Raw genomic sequence first — 14,751 nt, forward strand, 5'->3', positions numbered from 1 at the left:
AGAGAAGTCTCTAGCCACAGCCCTGCCCAGGACAGGTAGCAGGGGCAGCGGGCAGTACCCTGAACCTCAAAACCGCCTGGAAGACACAAGAGCTGGATGTGTCTTAGCCTTGTCTGGGCACGGATCAACAGCGGCATGTGAACTACCGGTCTGACAGAATTACTGAGGTATGGTCCTACAGGAGAGGTGTTAATACAAGAAAAAAAAAAAACAAGCATCTTAAAAATTCCAAAAATGGGACTAGAATTAGGCAAACTTTATCCATTACTAAGAGCCTTGTAGGTGCCACACCCTGAACAGATCAGGTTGGATGTTCCAGAATCTTAACCCATCTGGTTTCCAGATTTCTGTCCTAAGGTGATTCATCTGTGCGGCCCGTCCTAATGCTGAGTCTCAAAACAACCTTGTGAAACAGCTACAAAACACTGATTTCCTTCTCCTTGCTGTAGCTGAGGAAACTGAGGCTCTGAGAAGTAAAGCAAAGATACGGCCCAAAGCTCAGAAGCTCACATCAGAGCGGAGCTGGAACTGAAGTCCAAGTCCCCTGCATCTAAGACCAGCGATCGTTTCCCTACACCAGGCGGTCCACTCTGCCTTTTGTCACCGCATCCAGAGAACCTGGGCCCTGACAAGTGATGGTGCACGAGCAAGCGGGCATGTGGCGGGAACTCGCAGGGAAGTGTGGCACACCCCCAGATTCTCACAGTCAGGGCAAGTGTACTTTGACATTTGTAATTCATAAGCAAATAAAGGATGTGCCATGCAAAAGAATTGTCCAGAGCATTCAAGGATTCTCTGCTTGTTCAGTGTTTCCTTCCCACTCACATGCTGCACAAGTGGTGATGGCAGTCCATCCCGGAGTCCCCATGCAAGCGGTCCATGGCTCCTGCAAAGGGGCTGGGTCCTCTTACAAATGTCTTTTGCTGAGGGGAATCATCTCAGGACCTCCTGGAACTGTGGAGGTGGACCCAGAGCCCAGCCTCCGACCTGCAGGGCAGCGCTCTTCACTCTCACTAGGACCTCTGGACAGTTTACCACGGGCCTTTGAGGGAGGGTGAGAATCTCACGCTCGCACCGGCCTCTGCCCTCTGTGGGCGCTTGGCACCAGACGCACGTGTCAGCACCAAGGAGAGCGACCAGTGCAGTGAGTCCCCACGCAGCCCCTCCCACCTCCCCAGGACAGGACCAAACTGATTTCACAGAACACACCAGAAGTTTTCGTACAAGTCCTGGGGGGCTGTCCATGGTGAACCACGGCACATCTGAAGCTCCGACTCCAGAAAGGCCCCACGTTACTCTGCTGGTGGGCAGTGGAGGCAACCCACTACAACCAACAGGTTTGTCTTGCTGCCCCAATAAACCCCACCACCATCTGGACCCGACAGGAGACACCATTGCATTTCTGCAGGTGCCTTAAAAACATTCAGATTAAGTATTTTTCCTCTCGTTCCAAGCACTTATCACACTTCGAGAGGGGCGGACACTGGTGACGATTCAGCACAAAACCCAAAGAGGGAAGTCTGCACCCATCACGCAGCAGCCTGCCCCACCACCGCCCTGCTGTTGTGTGCACAGAGCTCTCCAAACCCACCTCACTTCCAGCCATCTGTCCCAGGGCAAGTTCAACTCATCTTACCTGTTCAGGTTTCCTTTTCTTCTCTTTACAGCCGAGACACCAAGATTTTGGGGGGCATCTCTCAGCCCAAAGCTCTTAGCCACATGACCAAGGTGCAGCGATCGGACGTGGAAGATGTGCTTCAGCTCCCGGGGGTAGGTTGCATAGGCTCGAATGAAGGACTGCAGAGCTGGGAGGAAGAGGAGGGTGAGGGAGGCCGTCAGGATGGGGTCTCGAAGCGCCCGGGCCTAATGGCTGTCCTACGCACTTTATCTTGCCAGGCACCCTGAGACAGTCAGGACAGTACAACCTAAATCTATCCTGGTGTATTTTCTTTTTAATTCATCAAAAGAAAAATCTACAGGACACAAGTATCACTTGAGTAAACCCAACAGAATTTCAGATTTTACTGGGTAGTGTGCAAGAACCCTAGAGGGCAGCGGCCCTCTTTTCTCCTCACTATGGTCTTGGGGCCTTGCACAGCGGCTGGGACACGGCAGCAGGCAGCTGGTCAGTGTTTGTCATAGAAACGAAAGACAGAATGAGTGAAGAAACTAAGACATGATCAATGTGGTATTTTCTCATGAAAAATGAAATCATCAGACTTTTATATTAGGAAAAAATTTTCCTAATTCAATTTATTTTTTCAATTGCTAACACATGTAAATGTTACACAATTCAAAAGGTTCCCATGGGTTTATTTTGCCTCCCGTCACGGTCTGTTACTCCTGCTATAAATGTTCACGCCACAAGCCCCGCCTCCAGGGCCCCTATCCAGAGGGGTGACTCTTCTTCCTGTACTCCTGGGATTTCAAAACGAAATTCATTCCAAAGTACCCGATATTGACTGCTAAAGGGCTTCTTACCCATTTGAAAAATGCATAAATAAGGAAACGCAGGGTGCCTGGGTGGCTCAGTCGGTTGAGCGTCTGACTCTTAGTTTCGGCTCAGGTCATGATCTCACAGTTTGTGTTTGAGCCCCGTGTCGGGTTCTGTGCTGACAGTGCGAAGCCTGCTTGGGATTTTCTCTCTCTCCCTCTCTCTCTCTGCCCCTCCCCTGTGCACGTGCAAACTCTCTCTCAAAATAAACTTTAAAGAAAAAAAAAAAAAAGGAAATGAAAAGTTTTAAAAAGGAGAAAGGCAGTTATTAAGTTTCTGAAAGAGCCCACAAAACAGTTCCTTCCTTGAGAACTGCCAACAATTTAGAGATGTCCCCAGACACACCTTCGTGAAAGTTTCAGCCCTATTTTAAAGTTGAGAAAAAGGCCCCTGTTCTAGAGTCAGCACTGGCTGGAAAAAAGGCAGATGTGGTTCCCAGGAGCTTGGAGCCCCGGCTACACCTTTTTTCGGCGTTCCTCTGAGAAAAGAAAGCTGTCCCTCCACCCAGCTCCCCTCAAATACACCGCAATTCCGGTGAAAATCAAGTGTCTACCTCTCCTCACTCCAACAGGGCAGGAGGGGACGGCTCTGAAAAGACCCCAATACTGGCTCTTCCGGCGGCCAGGCCCGAGTCCAGCACCGCGCATCTCACGGAAGAGCAGGCGCTAAATACCAGCCTCTCTCGCCCTTGCTTGTTGAGCCACTGGACTGGCAAGTTTGCCCACAGCTTAGACGTAATATCCCAGCAGCACCTGGAGATTGGCGTTTATGAACAGTAATAAAAAGTGTCATTTTAGCAGATCAGCTGCTGGAAGGATCCTGGGAATCCATCAAAGCTCTATTTACTGAGTAAAGTGAACTCCTTTTCCCAATCGATGAGAAATAATAACCAAGGCAACTTGTCTGCACCCCTCTCTGAAATCTGTGCCTGCTTCCCCTTTTTAATAACCGGGGACCAGCTTTTCCCAGGGAAATCTCTAGCACTTCAAATGGTCTGTGCTGTTCGGAGGTTTTGACACCAGGTTCCAGACATGGAGCTACAGACTCCAGTCTCAAGAAAGCCGCTCGGCTACCGCCCAGGAGATGCTCTACACCTCTTCTCTACACCCCTTTCTTTCCAGACCCTCCATATTTACTCTCCTCTAAAAACAAGAACAGACCGAAACCATGCCAAGTCAGGTCAAGCCAAAGAGTTTGCACTTTTACAATCTCAGTCCCCCGAACGCTGGCCCAGGCCTCCTCATGACCACCACTGTCCCACTTAGGCAGATCAACCTCCCATTCCCTCACCAATCCGAGGAGCCAAGGAGGGACAGCCTCTGTCTCAGAGACGTGGGCGCCCAGCTAACAAGTTTTCCAAGAAACGGCAGACGTGTCTTCTCCCTCCACAAGCGCTCAGGCAGCATTTCACACTGCATATGTTTACCAACCCTGCCTGTCCTTAAGGCTGTCTCACTGGGGACAACGATACTGGGCTGTCCTCACATCCTTGAATGGACTCCCACGTTTTGATGGTTCAGAGAGGCAGGAACTTCAGGAGCAGCAGAAGCTGTCTGCAGACCCTGCCGAGGGGCGGTGTCAAGGACGGGTGGCGGAAGTGGGGGCTGGGGGACCCGGAGGAGTGGAGAGCAGAGAAAGAAGGCACTTGCTTGAGATGGCGGAAGAAGCCGTGGCCACTTATAGCACGCGCTCCGTAGTCGCGGGCTCCCATCTCACAGCCGTAAGGGAGATGCATTAAGGGAAACCTATTTTAAAATACCCCACACGGACACCTCATCCTTGTTCATAAAATCAGATTTATTCTTGGACATCTGACCAAGAACAGTAGTATCTTACGGATGATACTTAGGATCAAGGAGGTAGGAAGGAGCGGGACTCTAGCCTGGGAGGGAACCTCGGCCCTGCCCCCAGAAGAACACACATCTGTACGGAGTAAAGGCACACTCGGTTGAGTACCTGCCTACCTGGGACTGCACTGAGGGAGCGGCTGATCTGTCATCGGTGGTTTGGGTTTTCTGGACTCTCAGCAACAGCCCTGCAAGCCAGGCACGGCTCCTCCGCACGTGGTCCCTGCTCTTCAGGGAGACCTGAGGCTGAAGGACCACCACAGGAAAGCCGTCTTCTGTGAGGAAAGGACCCCAGTTTCCAAAACTTCTGTTCAGGAGTCTTAAGTTCAAACCAGTTTTTTTTTTTAATTTTTTTTTTAATGTTTATTTATCATTGAAAGTCAGAGACAGTCAGAGCGTGAGCAGGGGAGGGGCAGAGAGAGAGGGAGACACTGAATCCGAAGCAGGCTCCAGGCTCCGACCTGTCAGCACAGAGCCCGACACGGGGCTCGAACTCACAGACTGCGAGACCGTGACCTGAGCCAAAGCCGGATGCTTAACCGCTTGAGCCACCCAGGCACCCCAAGTTCAAACCAGTTTTTAACCACTGGGATCTCTAGCTAACAGAGGCAAGAAATGAAGGAAAAGGGGTACCTGGGTGGTTCGGTCAGTTAAGCATCTGACTTGGTTTTGGCTCAAGTCGTGATCTCATGGTTTGTGGGTTCAAGCCCTGTGTTGGGCTCTGCGCTGGCAGCATGGAGCCTACTTGGGATTCTCTCTCCCTCTCTCTCCCTCTCTCTCTCTCTCTCTCTCTCTGCCGCCCCTTCTAAAAGGAAAAAAAAAGAAAGAAAGGAAAGAAATGAGGGTAAAAAGGGGCGACTGCTGCTGGAAACTGACAACAATTAAATGCTGGTTATTAACAACGACTGGGCCAGAAAATGCAACAGGAAGACAAATGCATACTTGGCCCAGTTTCCAACTACTTTTCTGCCATAAAGGCAAAAACCAGCTGCTTTGTTAATTATTCATGAGGTGGGTTCTGAAATAAAACGGAGGCAAGTCAGCAGTGGGGAATCTGCATATGCAGACGAAATGCAGAAGACAGTTTCGACTTCCGGGGTGCGGTCGCTGTCCCCTTGTGAACTGAACACCTCTGCCGTAGCAAGTGCGTGTACGCACCCCCCTCCGCCAGACCTCCAGAACTCACCATGCTAAGCACCAGGGGAGCAAAGTGTGGAGACGCCGAGATCTAGAACAGGGCACTTTCCTCCCAGACCACCACCAATCTGACGTGGCAATCAATTGGCAGAGAAGAGAAATGCAGGTTTATTTCCTTGTTGGTACCTAAACATTGCAGAGTGGCCCCGTTCAGGTACCCTTTAAAAGGAAGGCAAGTAGGGCACCCAGGTGGCTCAGTCGGTCGAGCATCCGACTCTTGATTTCAGCCCAGATCATGATCCCAGGGTTGTGGCATCGAGCCCCGCGTCGGACTCAGTGCTGAGCGTGGAGCCTGCTTGGGATTCTCTCTCTGCGCCTCCCCCCACTTGCATGTTCTGTCTCATGTCATGTTTAGTAAGTAGAAATAAAAAAAATAAAAGTGATACTAGGAAAAAAAAGACAGAAAACCAGGAGCTCCGCTTGCTTCTTGGTATTAACGACTTCAGTGGTAACCACACTCTCCAAGGATGCCACGACAGCCTTACTTTGGTGACCCAGACACCTGAAGAAGGCTGTAGTCTCACTAGAGTGAGACACCTCAACCACCTCTGGCGTCAAAACCAAAGGTGAAGAGGACGGGGGGCTTTCTTGCTTTTCATCGCAATGCGCTACGAAGCCAGAAATTCCGCGGCGCCACAGCTGGACGTGCACCACCCAGCAAGCTCACCTCGCCTGTCAACAAACGACCCATCTCCAGTTACACTGTGACAAGCCATCCGTTCCTCTCGGGAGACACGTGCCAGTACTTCACTGAAGGCAGGTTCTTAGGAAAACCCTCAGGAATTGTTGAATTCACTTTTGGGAAATGTCAGGACAGCCTGCTGTTAGAAACCCGTCCAGCAGGACACACGCTACCTACGGAGCATCGGGGACAGGGCCACTGCCGGGACTTCATCTTTTCTCCTGTGTAGTTCTCATTTGGTCCAGTGTGGTGGCAACAGCCAAGGGCTGCTTTCGTGATGTGCCAAGGTATACGGTAGGCACTCAAAACCGTTTGCTGACTAGCCCATTCTTGTCATCTATTTCCTGATGGCCACAACTGTCTGTAACCAGTCCCCCAGCATTCACCCTTGCCCCCCAGATTCTATTCTCACATAGGCAGTCTTTTCCGACCCCTGTAGACCATGCCACATCTCTGCTCCAAGTCCTGCAATGGCTCCCATTGCACTCAGGGGACCCCAAAGCCCTCGACAGCTTCCAAGCCTGCCTCTGCTACGCCAGCCTTCCCTTCCTTCCTGTGGACACACTGCTCCCCCCCCCCCCCGCCCACCTCCGAGCCCTCTCTGGGAATGCCCTTTCTGTCGCAGCAGCTGATGACCCTCGACTTGCTCATGTTGCCCTCACAGCAGGGCTCACGCTGACCCTCCATGTAAAACGCAGTCTGCCCAGACACCCCTTCACTTCTCTTACCTTTGTTTTTCCCACAGTTCTCAACACCTTTTAAAAGACTATTTTAACTATGCTCATTATCTGTGCCCCACCTAGAATATTAGAAAGGTTTTCCATCTGCTTTGATTCCTGATGTATCCCAAGCACCTAGAACGGTGCCCAGTTCAATAAGTATTTGTTAAATAAATGATTTTTAAAAATTTCAACTGGGGCACCTGGGTGGTTCAGTGAAGTTTAGCATCTGACTTCAGCTCAGGTCATGACCTCACGGTTCGTGAGTTCAAGCCCCACGTCAAGCTCTCTGCTGACAGCTCAGAGCCTGGAGCCTGCTTCCGATTCTGTGTCTCCCTCTCTCTCTGCCCCTCTCGCTCATGCTTTCTTTTTCTCTCTCTCAAAAACAAACATTAAAAAAATTTTTGAAATAAAAAAAATCTCAATTCATAAAAGGAAAAAGATGATGCTATAGAGTTTACACACTGGCAAGACAGCCTGGCATCCTTCTCAAAACAAAGTAACTATCAAAAAGAAGTGAGGGGCCTCCAACGTGGACTGCGTCTTATTCACACACACAAGACCATCACCAGCCACGACACGCGACTTCCTGCCATAGGAAACATCCAGCTGTTCTAAGACCCCTCCCCCCACGCTCTCTCAGTGTTCTCCAGTGAACTACTGAGTTCCCACTAATGCCTGGTGATCCCAGGTGCCAACTTATCCTATAAAGGGCCTGGATATTAAATAAGTACCCGAGTCTTTTGTAAATTTCCTAGGAATTGGGTTCAAGGTCTATGGCCTTTCTTCAGCACTGTTCTTTCTCACTTTCCTTTGTACTTCCAAACAGAGACTGCTCGGGTCTGATGCCTCCAGTCCTTACCTTCATCCCTAATTTCCATCTCTACAACAGTCTCTGCTGACGCGGTCACGTCTCTTCAGTTTTCAAAGAGAAAAATGGATCCCTGAGATCCATGGGTCAAAGTTCTAGTTCTACGTAAGCCAAGATAAAGCCTCATTTGTGCAAAACATGGGGAAGGATGAAGTGAACGTTTAATATCACTTTAAAGCCTTCCACGCCTGCGTCCAGACCCTGCAGAACGAGGCTGAAGGCTTTAGCTGGTGAGCAGAGACATTCCCCCCCCCCCCCGCCGCCCCCACCCACCGGTTGGCCTCTCAGCCCGTTGGCGGTGTGCAGGTGGAGGTGGGGACGGAGCTCTGAGGGCTTTCCATCCACAAGGACCTACGAAATCCACGCACCTTTCTTTGCCCAGGAGACCCGCCTCTCACTGGAGTGCACGTAATCTTCAAATACCGTCTGCAAGACCGTGGCTCGCCGTTGGATTTCCTGGGGGCCAGCGGCACGGGATTTCTGGGAGGGTGGCGGAAGGATTAAAGAAGAGACAGAGTCAGAGTCAGGAATAATGAAGCACTTTATAATAGATTTAATAACAGTAAAATCACTCGGTAACCACCGAGGGGCCAACAAGGGTAATCCTTTCAATATTACTAGAGGAAAAACGGGAGCTATAAAGATGTTAAAGTCAAGCAAAGATGGAGACAGCTTTGTGAGGGGGCAGATCGGGTCTATTTACTTATTTACTTGTTTACTGACTGGTCCTCCTGGCCTCTTGTCACTCACGTTCAAAATGAAAGCCCACCGGAGACACTCTGGAATTTTCCGAGTCCGATTCAGGCACTTAAAACATCACGGGACGTGGACAGGTGGGTAGGTTTCACAGGACTTGGGTCTTACGGAGGCCTTAAATCCTCCCCCTCCCTCTCACTCCTCAGGGGAACAAGGGAACAGCCTCTCGGGAGTGCCCCCCCTACCCCGGGGCCTGCCTAAAATTTAGCCTATCCTTGAATTTCAGAGCATGCTCCCTCATTCCTAGGGAGGCTGTGACTTGTGTTTCGGATCCATTCTTTCAGCCTGGGACCACCGTGCCACTGTGCTGGCTGCCGGGGACCTATCGAGGAGTGGGCCGTCCCTTCACACCACGTTCCAAGAAGGCCACTCGGTCTCTGCAGCTGGCCGTCCTGGTTTCAGGAGCGACATCTGTACACGCTCAAGTTCTACGGATGGAAAACGTTAATAAAATAGAAAAATGATATCCTTTTCATTCTTCAGCAATCCCAGAGAAAAGATTTCCTTTTTTTTTTTTAATTTTTTTTTAACGTTTATTCATTTTTTGAGAGACAAAGAGGGACAGAGCGTGAGTGGGGGAGGAGAAGAGAGAGAGGGGGACACAGAATTCAAAGCAGGCTCCAGGCTCTGAGCTGACAGCACAGAGCCCGATGAGGGGCTCGAAATCACAAACCGTGAGATCATGACCCGAGCCGAAGTGGACGCTCAACCGACTGAGCCACCCAGGCGCCCCAAGATTTCCTTTCTTTATATTCCCCTAAAACTGAGTGTGTTTTGTTTCCCGTATCTTTTTTTTTTTTTTTTTTTTAAAAAATAATCTTACCCCCCTATGGGGGGCGACCACATAACCCCGCGATAAATATTCACACACCCCCCTGTCTTCCCCCCCCCGGGGCCCCCCCCCCCCCCCATCTCCTACGTCTTAAAACAACCATGAGTGCTTTCTCCTGAATGTGAAACTGAGATGCCAGAGAACGAAGATTCTCCAACTCAATTTGGCTAGTAGGTCTCCTGGAAGACGCGGACTGTCCCAGTGATTCTATAAAGCCTCTACGGTAACCACTACCCACTGTGGGCATGGGTCACCAAGAAAACAGCCAGTCTGTGCTTCCCTTCACCCCCGGGGAGGACAGGGGCTGGCGCCTGTGTCTGGCTGACCACAGGCTGACCGTGCCTAGCTGTGGCTCCTGAGTCTCTCACCTTTAAGGCTGCCAGAGGAAGAACAAAGGGGAGAGGAGAAAAAGCCTCATTCTCTGGGTCTGTGTCCGTCTCTGTATTAATAGAGACTTAACAACCTGAAAATGTTTTTAGCTTAGTCAAATCACTCCTGCTACCTGTTCGGTTGATGACAGTCTAGCTGATTTCACAGTACATGGTCCCCCTAAGGGTTTTATCCACTCAAATGTCAAGAGAAAAGTCACTCAGGAGCTGTGTTATGAAAGTGGACATTTGCTATTGTCATTAACAAGGATTTTTTTTTTTACCCTCTTAACTGATGTGAAATGCAAACTTTTTTTTTTTTTTTTTTTTGCTGTCCTCCTTTCGTTAAGCCACCTCAGCAACGCAACTGTCACCTTCCTTGTGTGTGTGTGTGTTTTTTTTAATATGAATGTGAAATTAGCGAGGATGCCCTTTCCCCTGGCGGACAGAATCCTCTGTTATTAAAAAGTAAAGCACTTTAATAATGAAAACTTTTTCCTCTTTTTCCTGTGTTTTAACTGTTTAAAATTAATGAGAAGGGCAGAATGGTTGTCAAAGCGATATTGAAAGCCGGGCAGCCAGGCCCGAATAAGCACAAAAATCCCTCTAGAGTGTTAGATAAACAGAGCTCCAGCCCGCTCGAATCCCTCTGTTGGTTATTGTATACACTCTGTAACAGCTCTCAGAATAGATCTGAGAGCCAGGGAGGCAGAGAGGTTTCAGAATTCCAATAAAGGCCTCAAATTAAAGACAGCCTGGTGCGAATTCCAGGAGAAAATTAAAGAGACCTCAAGCTTAAGTGACAGGTGACTTACTTCTGTGTCACAACTGTCAGGGGATTTAGTGATAATATGGCAATATATTACAAAGGGCTTTTCTTATTCCCCCTTTAGGTTTCAAAATGAGGCATCTTTTCTTCCCAACCAAAAAAAAAAATACATACACACACATAGATAATGTGTGTACAAGTGAAATAGGTGGAGAAAAGGCAATAAGACTAGGTTCACACGTTTGAAATGATGAGGTCAGTTTCAGTAAAATGTAAGGAAAAGTTAATGGCAGAAAACATAATATACTCAGGAAAAAGCACGTCTTCCTCTCCCTACCCCCTCCACTTCCAGAAATACTTTATTTTAAAATTACCCCTCTTGAGAATGAGGTGTTTTTCAGTTGTCTTCTGGGGAGGACGGTCTAAATTTAAACTGAAGGCAGGGGCAGAGTTGTGTGCACGCCAGCGTCTCAGCCCCGACAGGTGAAACACTCCCGTAATGAGAGCGGGTCAAAGCCCGGAGGCACACCCACCCCTCAAAGACACACAGACGCAGTGCTGGTTAACGAAGCTAACCTGGGACCAGCAGGCCGGGGCTAGTTTAGGAAAACACGTCTCCAACGGCCCACACTCAGCATTCCCTGGTCCGTAAAGCCCTACCGACCCTGGAGAGAACAGCCGAGTGCAAGGACTGAGCACTAGGACGGAGGGAGGGGGCTGCTGATCTCATTTGAATACCTGACCCTGCACCAGTCTCTTGCTAAGGTCCGTTTACAGGCATATTTCATAGGACAAAAACAAAAAAACCAAAAAAAACCTCGTAGGAAAAGCATGTTTGGGTGCGCGCGTACTTTGAAGATGAAAATTTCATGCCTGTCGAGGCAACACACGAGTTGAAGATACTTGGGCTGGATTTTCTGTGGTTGTTGTAAAAAGTTTTAGGTGGTGGCCGTGGTAGGGGAGGTGCCTTTTTCTTTCTTTTTTTTTTTTTTGGAAACGTGCCCATTGCTAACTTCTAAAGTGTTTTTAAACTAAACGGAAGGACTGTTTTAATCACTTTATTACCAAGCTGAGTTTCACCCTCATGCTTCTCTAGAACCATCTGAGTGCTTCCCAGTAAAGTTGAAAGATCAAATTTATTCTCTTTGTAGGTGGGTGAACACTCGCACACCCAGACGTAGCTATATATATTTTATATACCTAAATATGAAATATACATTTTACAGATGCTTCACTCACTCTCTTTCTGTTCACAGAAGCCCAAAAATGTATGTGCCAAAGGGACATTTACAATGGACTTCAATCGAGTGAGAAGAAAGGCCTTACAGTGAGGTGTCTGGCTATGTGTGTAAAAGGCCTATTTACCGAGCTCACATTTATCTGTCCGGCACTGGTTCATGGGCTAGACGGAACCGCCCACATGGAGAACGGCAATTAAAACACGCCGTGTTTCTTATGAGGAACAGAACTAAAAGTTGTATCCAGCATCTACTTTATTCTTTTCACTACTCACGCAGATCACACACACATAAAACACTCTTTCGGGTTGTAGATCTGTGTGACAATTAGTAATAGAGTCAGTTTCACGGAGTTTCCCTTTGGCCTTCAAATTGAAGTTAAATTTGGTTAACTAAACAGGCCAGGTTTTCATCGACATGTCACCCGGGGCCTGTAGTACGATTAGTTTTCTAGGCTAACCTGTTAGTTTGGGGTCAGTGAAAGCCCACCTCGCCGAGTGTTTTTTCTTTTTAAAAACAAAGCTTACCACTCCTTAAAAACATAAAAACATCCTACTGGTTCCCGTCCATCAAGGCAGGAGCTTGGGGCTGGGATGAACCGCCACGGCCCAGAAGCATACAGAGCGCCGCCCGCCTCGTTTTAGAGGTCAGCTCCACAGCAACCCACGTGACGGGCACTCTGGTTGCAGAACCACCAGCCGTGAAGCATGGTCTGGAACCCAAGCCTGCCTGCCTTGGGGCCCCGGCCCCTACACGAAGTGTCCCCGAGCCCCCCCCTCGAGCAAGGCTTCAAGGCCGGCCTCGTGCCAAGGAAGCCTCTGCTTCCGTGGGAGTAGATACGCAAGGCCCTGGAAGGCCGGGGGCTGGGAAACGGCCGTGGCTCGCTCGGGGAAGAGCAGAGGGCACCGCGGCTGCTTGGCTCCCTCCCTAGGGGGGGGAATCCGCAGGAGACGCTCCTTCTGCAGACCCACATGATGATCAGCTCTCCCTGGACCGAACAATGTGTGCTCGGTTCAGGGACAAACACCAACAGAGTCAGTCCCAGAAATGGTGTAAGAGGAGATCTGACCGAACCTTTACTTTCTTTGTAACTTTCTTGTAACTTTACCGCTTGCTCTTACTTCTGGCCAGCAGGCAGAGGCTAACGTTCGCCGGTGCCACAGCAACAAGCACCGGGTTTCGTGTCGCGGAGTCTGGACTCAGAACTCTACATCTGCTACTAGCTGATGATGACGATGAACACCCTTCAGTACCTGTGTTGGGGTTCTCAGGTTATTTCTTACTCAGTCCTCCAATCTCCTTAAGAAGAATACTAACATGATCTCAGTTTTACATAAGAAGAAACCACAGCTTAGGGACGTCCAGTCTTGCCGAGAGCCACAGAGCTGGGGACCCTGAGGCCATGCCCTTAACCTCTGCTACACTGCCCATGGTCCTGGGGCTGTAATGAAGTGTCTGAGGGAACATGAAAAAACCCTTCCTAGAATCTGCAGTAGCTTCAGAACAGCAGCGTGCCAGGACCAACGAGCGTCTGTTTGGTGACTGGTCCGTTCCCTTGACAACAAACTATTAATATGGGATGTTCCAAAGTCTAGCGCGGCAGGGATGTTTTCTAACGAAACACGGTTTAAAACAACTTGTTGATCAACTGAGTCTGTCCCTGCTTCTTTGGTTTATGGGATATTTGTTGTGGCGTCGTCTGTTGACCACGTCTCACCTAGCGAGGGCTGACATTACCTAACTGAACAGCTAGCTGCTGCCACTGCCGTGCTTTCATCTGTATCAATGGAAGCAAAGAGCACGTGCTTTGAAGTCAGGCTGCCTGCTTCCACCGCACCGGAGGCTGCGTCCCTGTGGACGTTTCTTCAGCCCTCCGGACCTCAGTCTCCTCATCTGGGAAGTGGGACGAGAGCACCCGCCTGGTGGGGCTGCTGGGAGGATTAAACAGGACCAAACCATGAAGAGTGTAGCACAGTCCCGGGCACAGGACACACGCTGTGACGGTTTCCCTGCCTTTTTGTTGATACATTTCCTTAGGTTCTTTCTGGAACAAGAGGGCTTAAGTCAGGGCCAGTCAAGTCAGGTCCCAGCCCCAGGGACAGTATTGATCCAAATAAAGACGCTACTTGATGCATAAAAGAAACTCTTAATTAAGCCTGATCTATTTGGTCTCATTTTCCAGTCTATGCTCAGACTTAAACAAATGTAAAATATTCAAATCACTAATGTTTCATAGACAAAACTACATACAGCAACGTGACACACACATATCTGTGACACAGTGGGTACAGGGCTAGAGTGGGAGTGGGGAGCAGCCACCTAGCAGGGGGAAAGTCATGGGAGGGCCGCAGGATAGGGTACCCAGGGTCCCCGTGTGGAACCACATGGATAACACCAATGTCTCCTTTTGATGATCTCAACTTTACTCTTCCTCTGTGTGTGGCACACACATTAAAAAACGGATGAACTACGTGTGTCTGCATGGAGACGCAGAGACACCAGTTTCTTCCGTGCTGTCACGGGTGGATGGGTCAATCAGCAGTCTTTGCTGAGAATCAGGATGGGGGCACCAGGGTTGAGCAGGTAACACTGCCTCCAAACTCACTGTGGGCCAGGACGAGGCCTCCTCACTGGGAGCCTGCTGCGGCCTTGCGGGCTTCCAGAATGGACAGGTCACCCGCTAACGGGATGAGACCAGAAAACGCGTCCAGGAGCAGAGAGGAGAAAACACAATCACGATGTGGCCTCATCTAACGTTCATGGCCCCTGAGATACACACGTCTGCTCAACAAAGGAACTAACTACCCCACACACAGTAGCCCCACCACCCCAAATCAAGAAGTGAGTCGTGTCTGTTCACCGCAAGTATCATAAATAATGACACTCACCTGGGTTCCCCGTCGGCTCCCTTTCAAACAACCGTCCCTTGTCAGAACAGACAAAATGTCTTCCACGTGAATCTCAGACACGCTGTAAAA

The 14,751-nt window shown here is 49.6% G+C and overlaps 1 protein-coding gene across 1 annotated transcript in view; it reads right to left on the reverse strand.

The window, feature by feature from the left end:
- The window catches only part of DDX31 (DEAD-box helicase 31), a 72,134-nt gene that overhangs the window by 14,904 nt on the left and 42,479 nt on the right, over positions 1-14,751 (reverse strand). The window contains exons 18-20 of the mRNA XM_040481201.1: positions 14,662-14,743; positions 8,179-8,290; positions 1,637-1,805 (exon numbers count right to left, since the gene is read on the reverse strand). Of these exons, the coding sequence (XP_040337135.1) occupies positions 1,637-1,805; positions 8,179-8,290; positions 14,662-14,743 (363 nt within the window). The remainder of the gene's footprint in view (positions 1-1,636; positions 1,806-8,178; positions 8,291-14,661; positions 14,744-14,751) is intronic.

This window comes from Herpailurus yagouaroundi, unplaced genomic scaffold (genome assembly GCF_014898765.1).
Source record: "Herpailurus yagouaroundi ecotype Mexico unplaced genomic scaffold, PumYag 160, whole genome shotgun sequence".
Classification (NCBI taxonomy): Eukaryota; Metazoa; Chordata; class Mammalia; order Carnivora; family Felidae; genus Herpailurus; species Herpailurus yagouaroundi.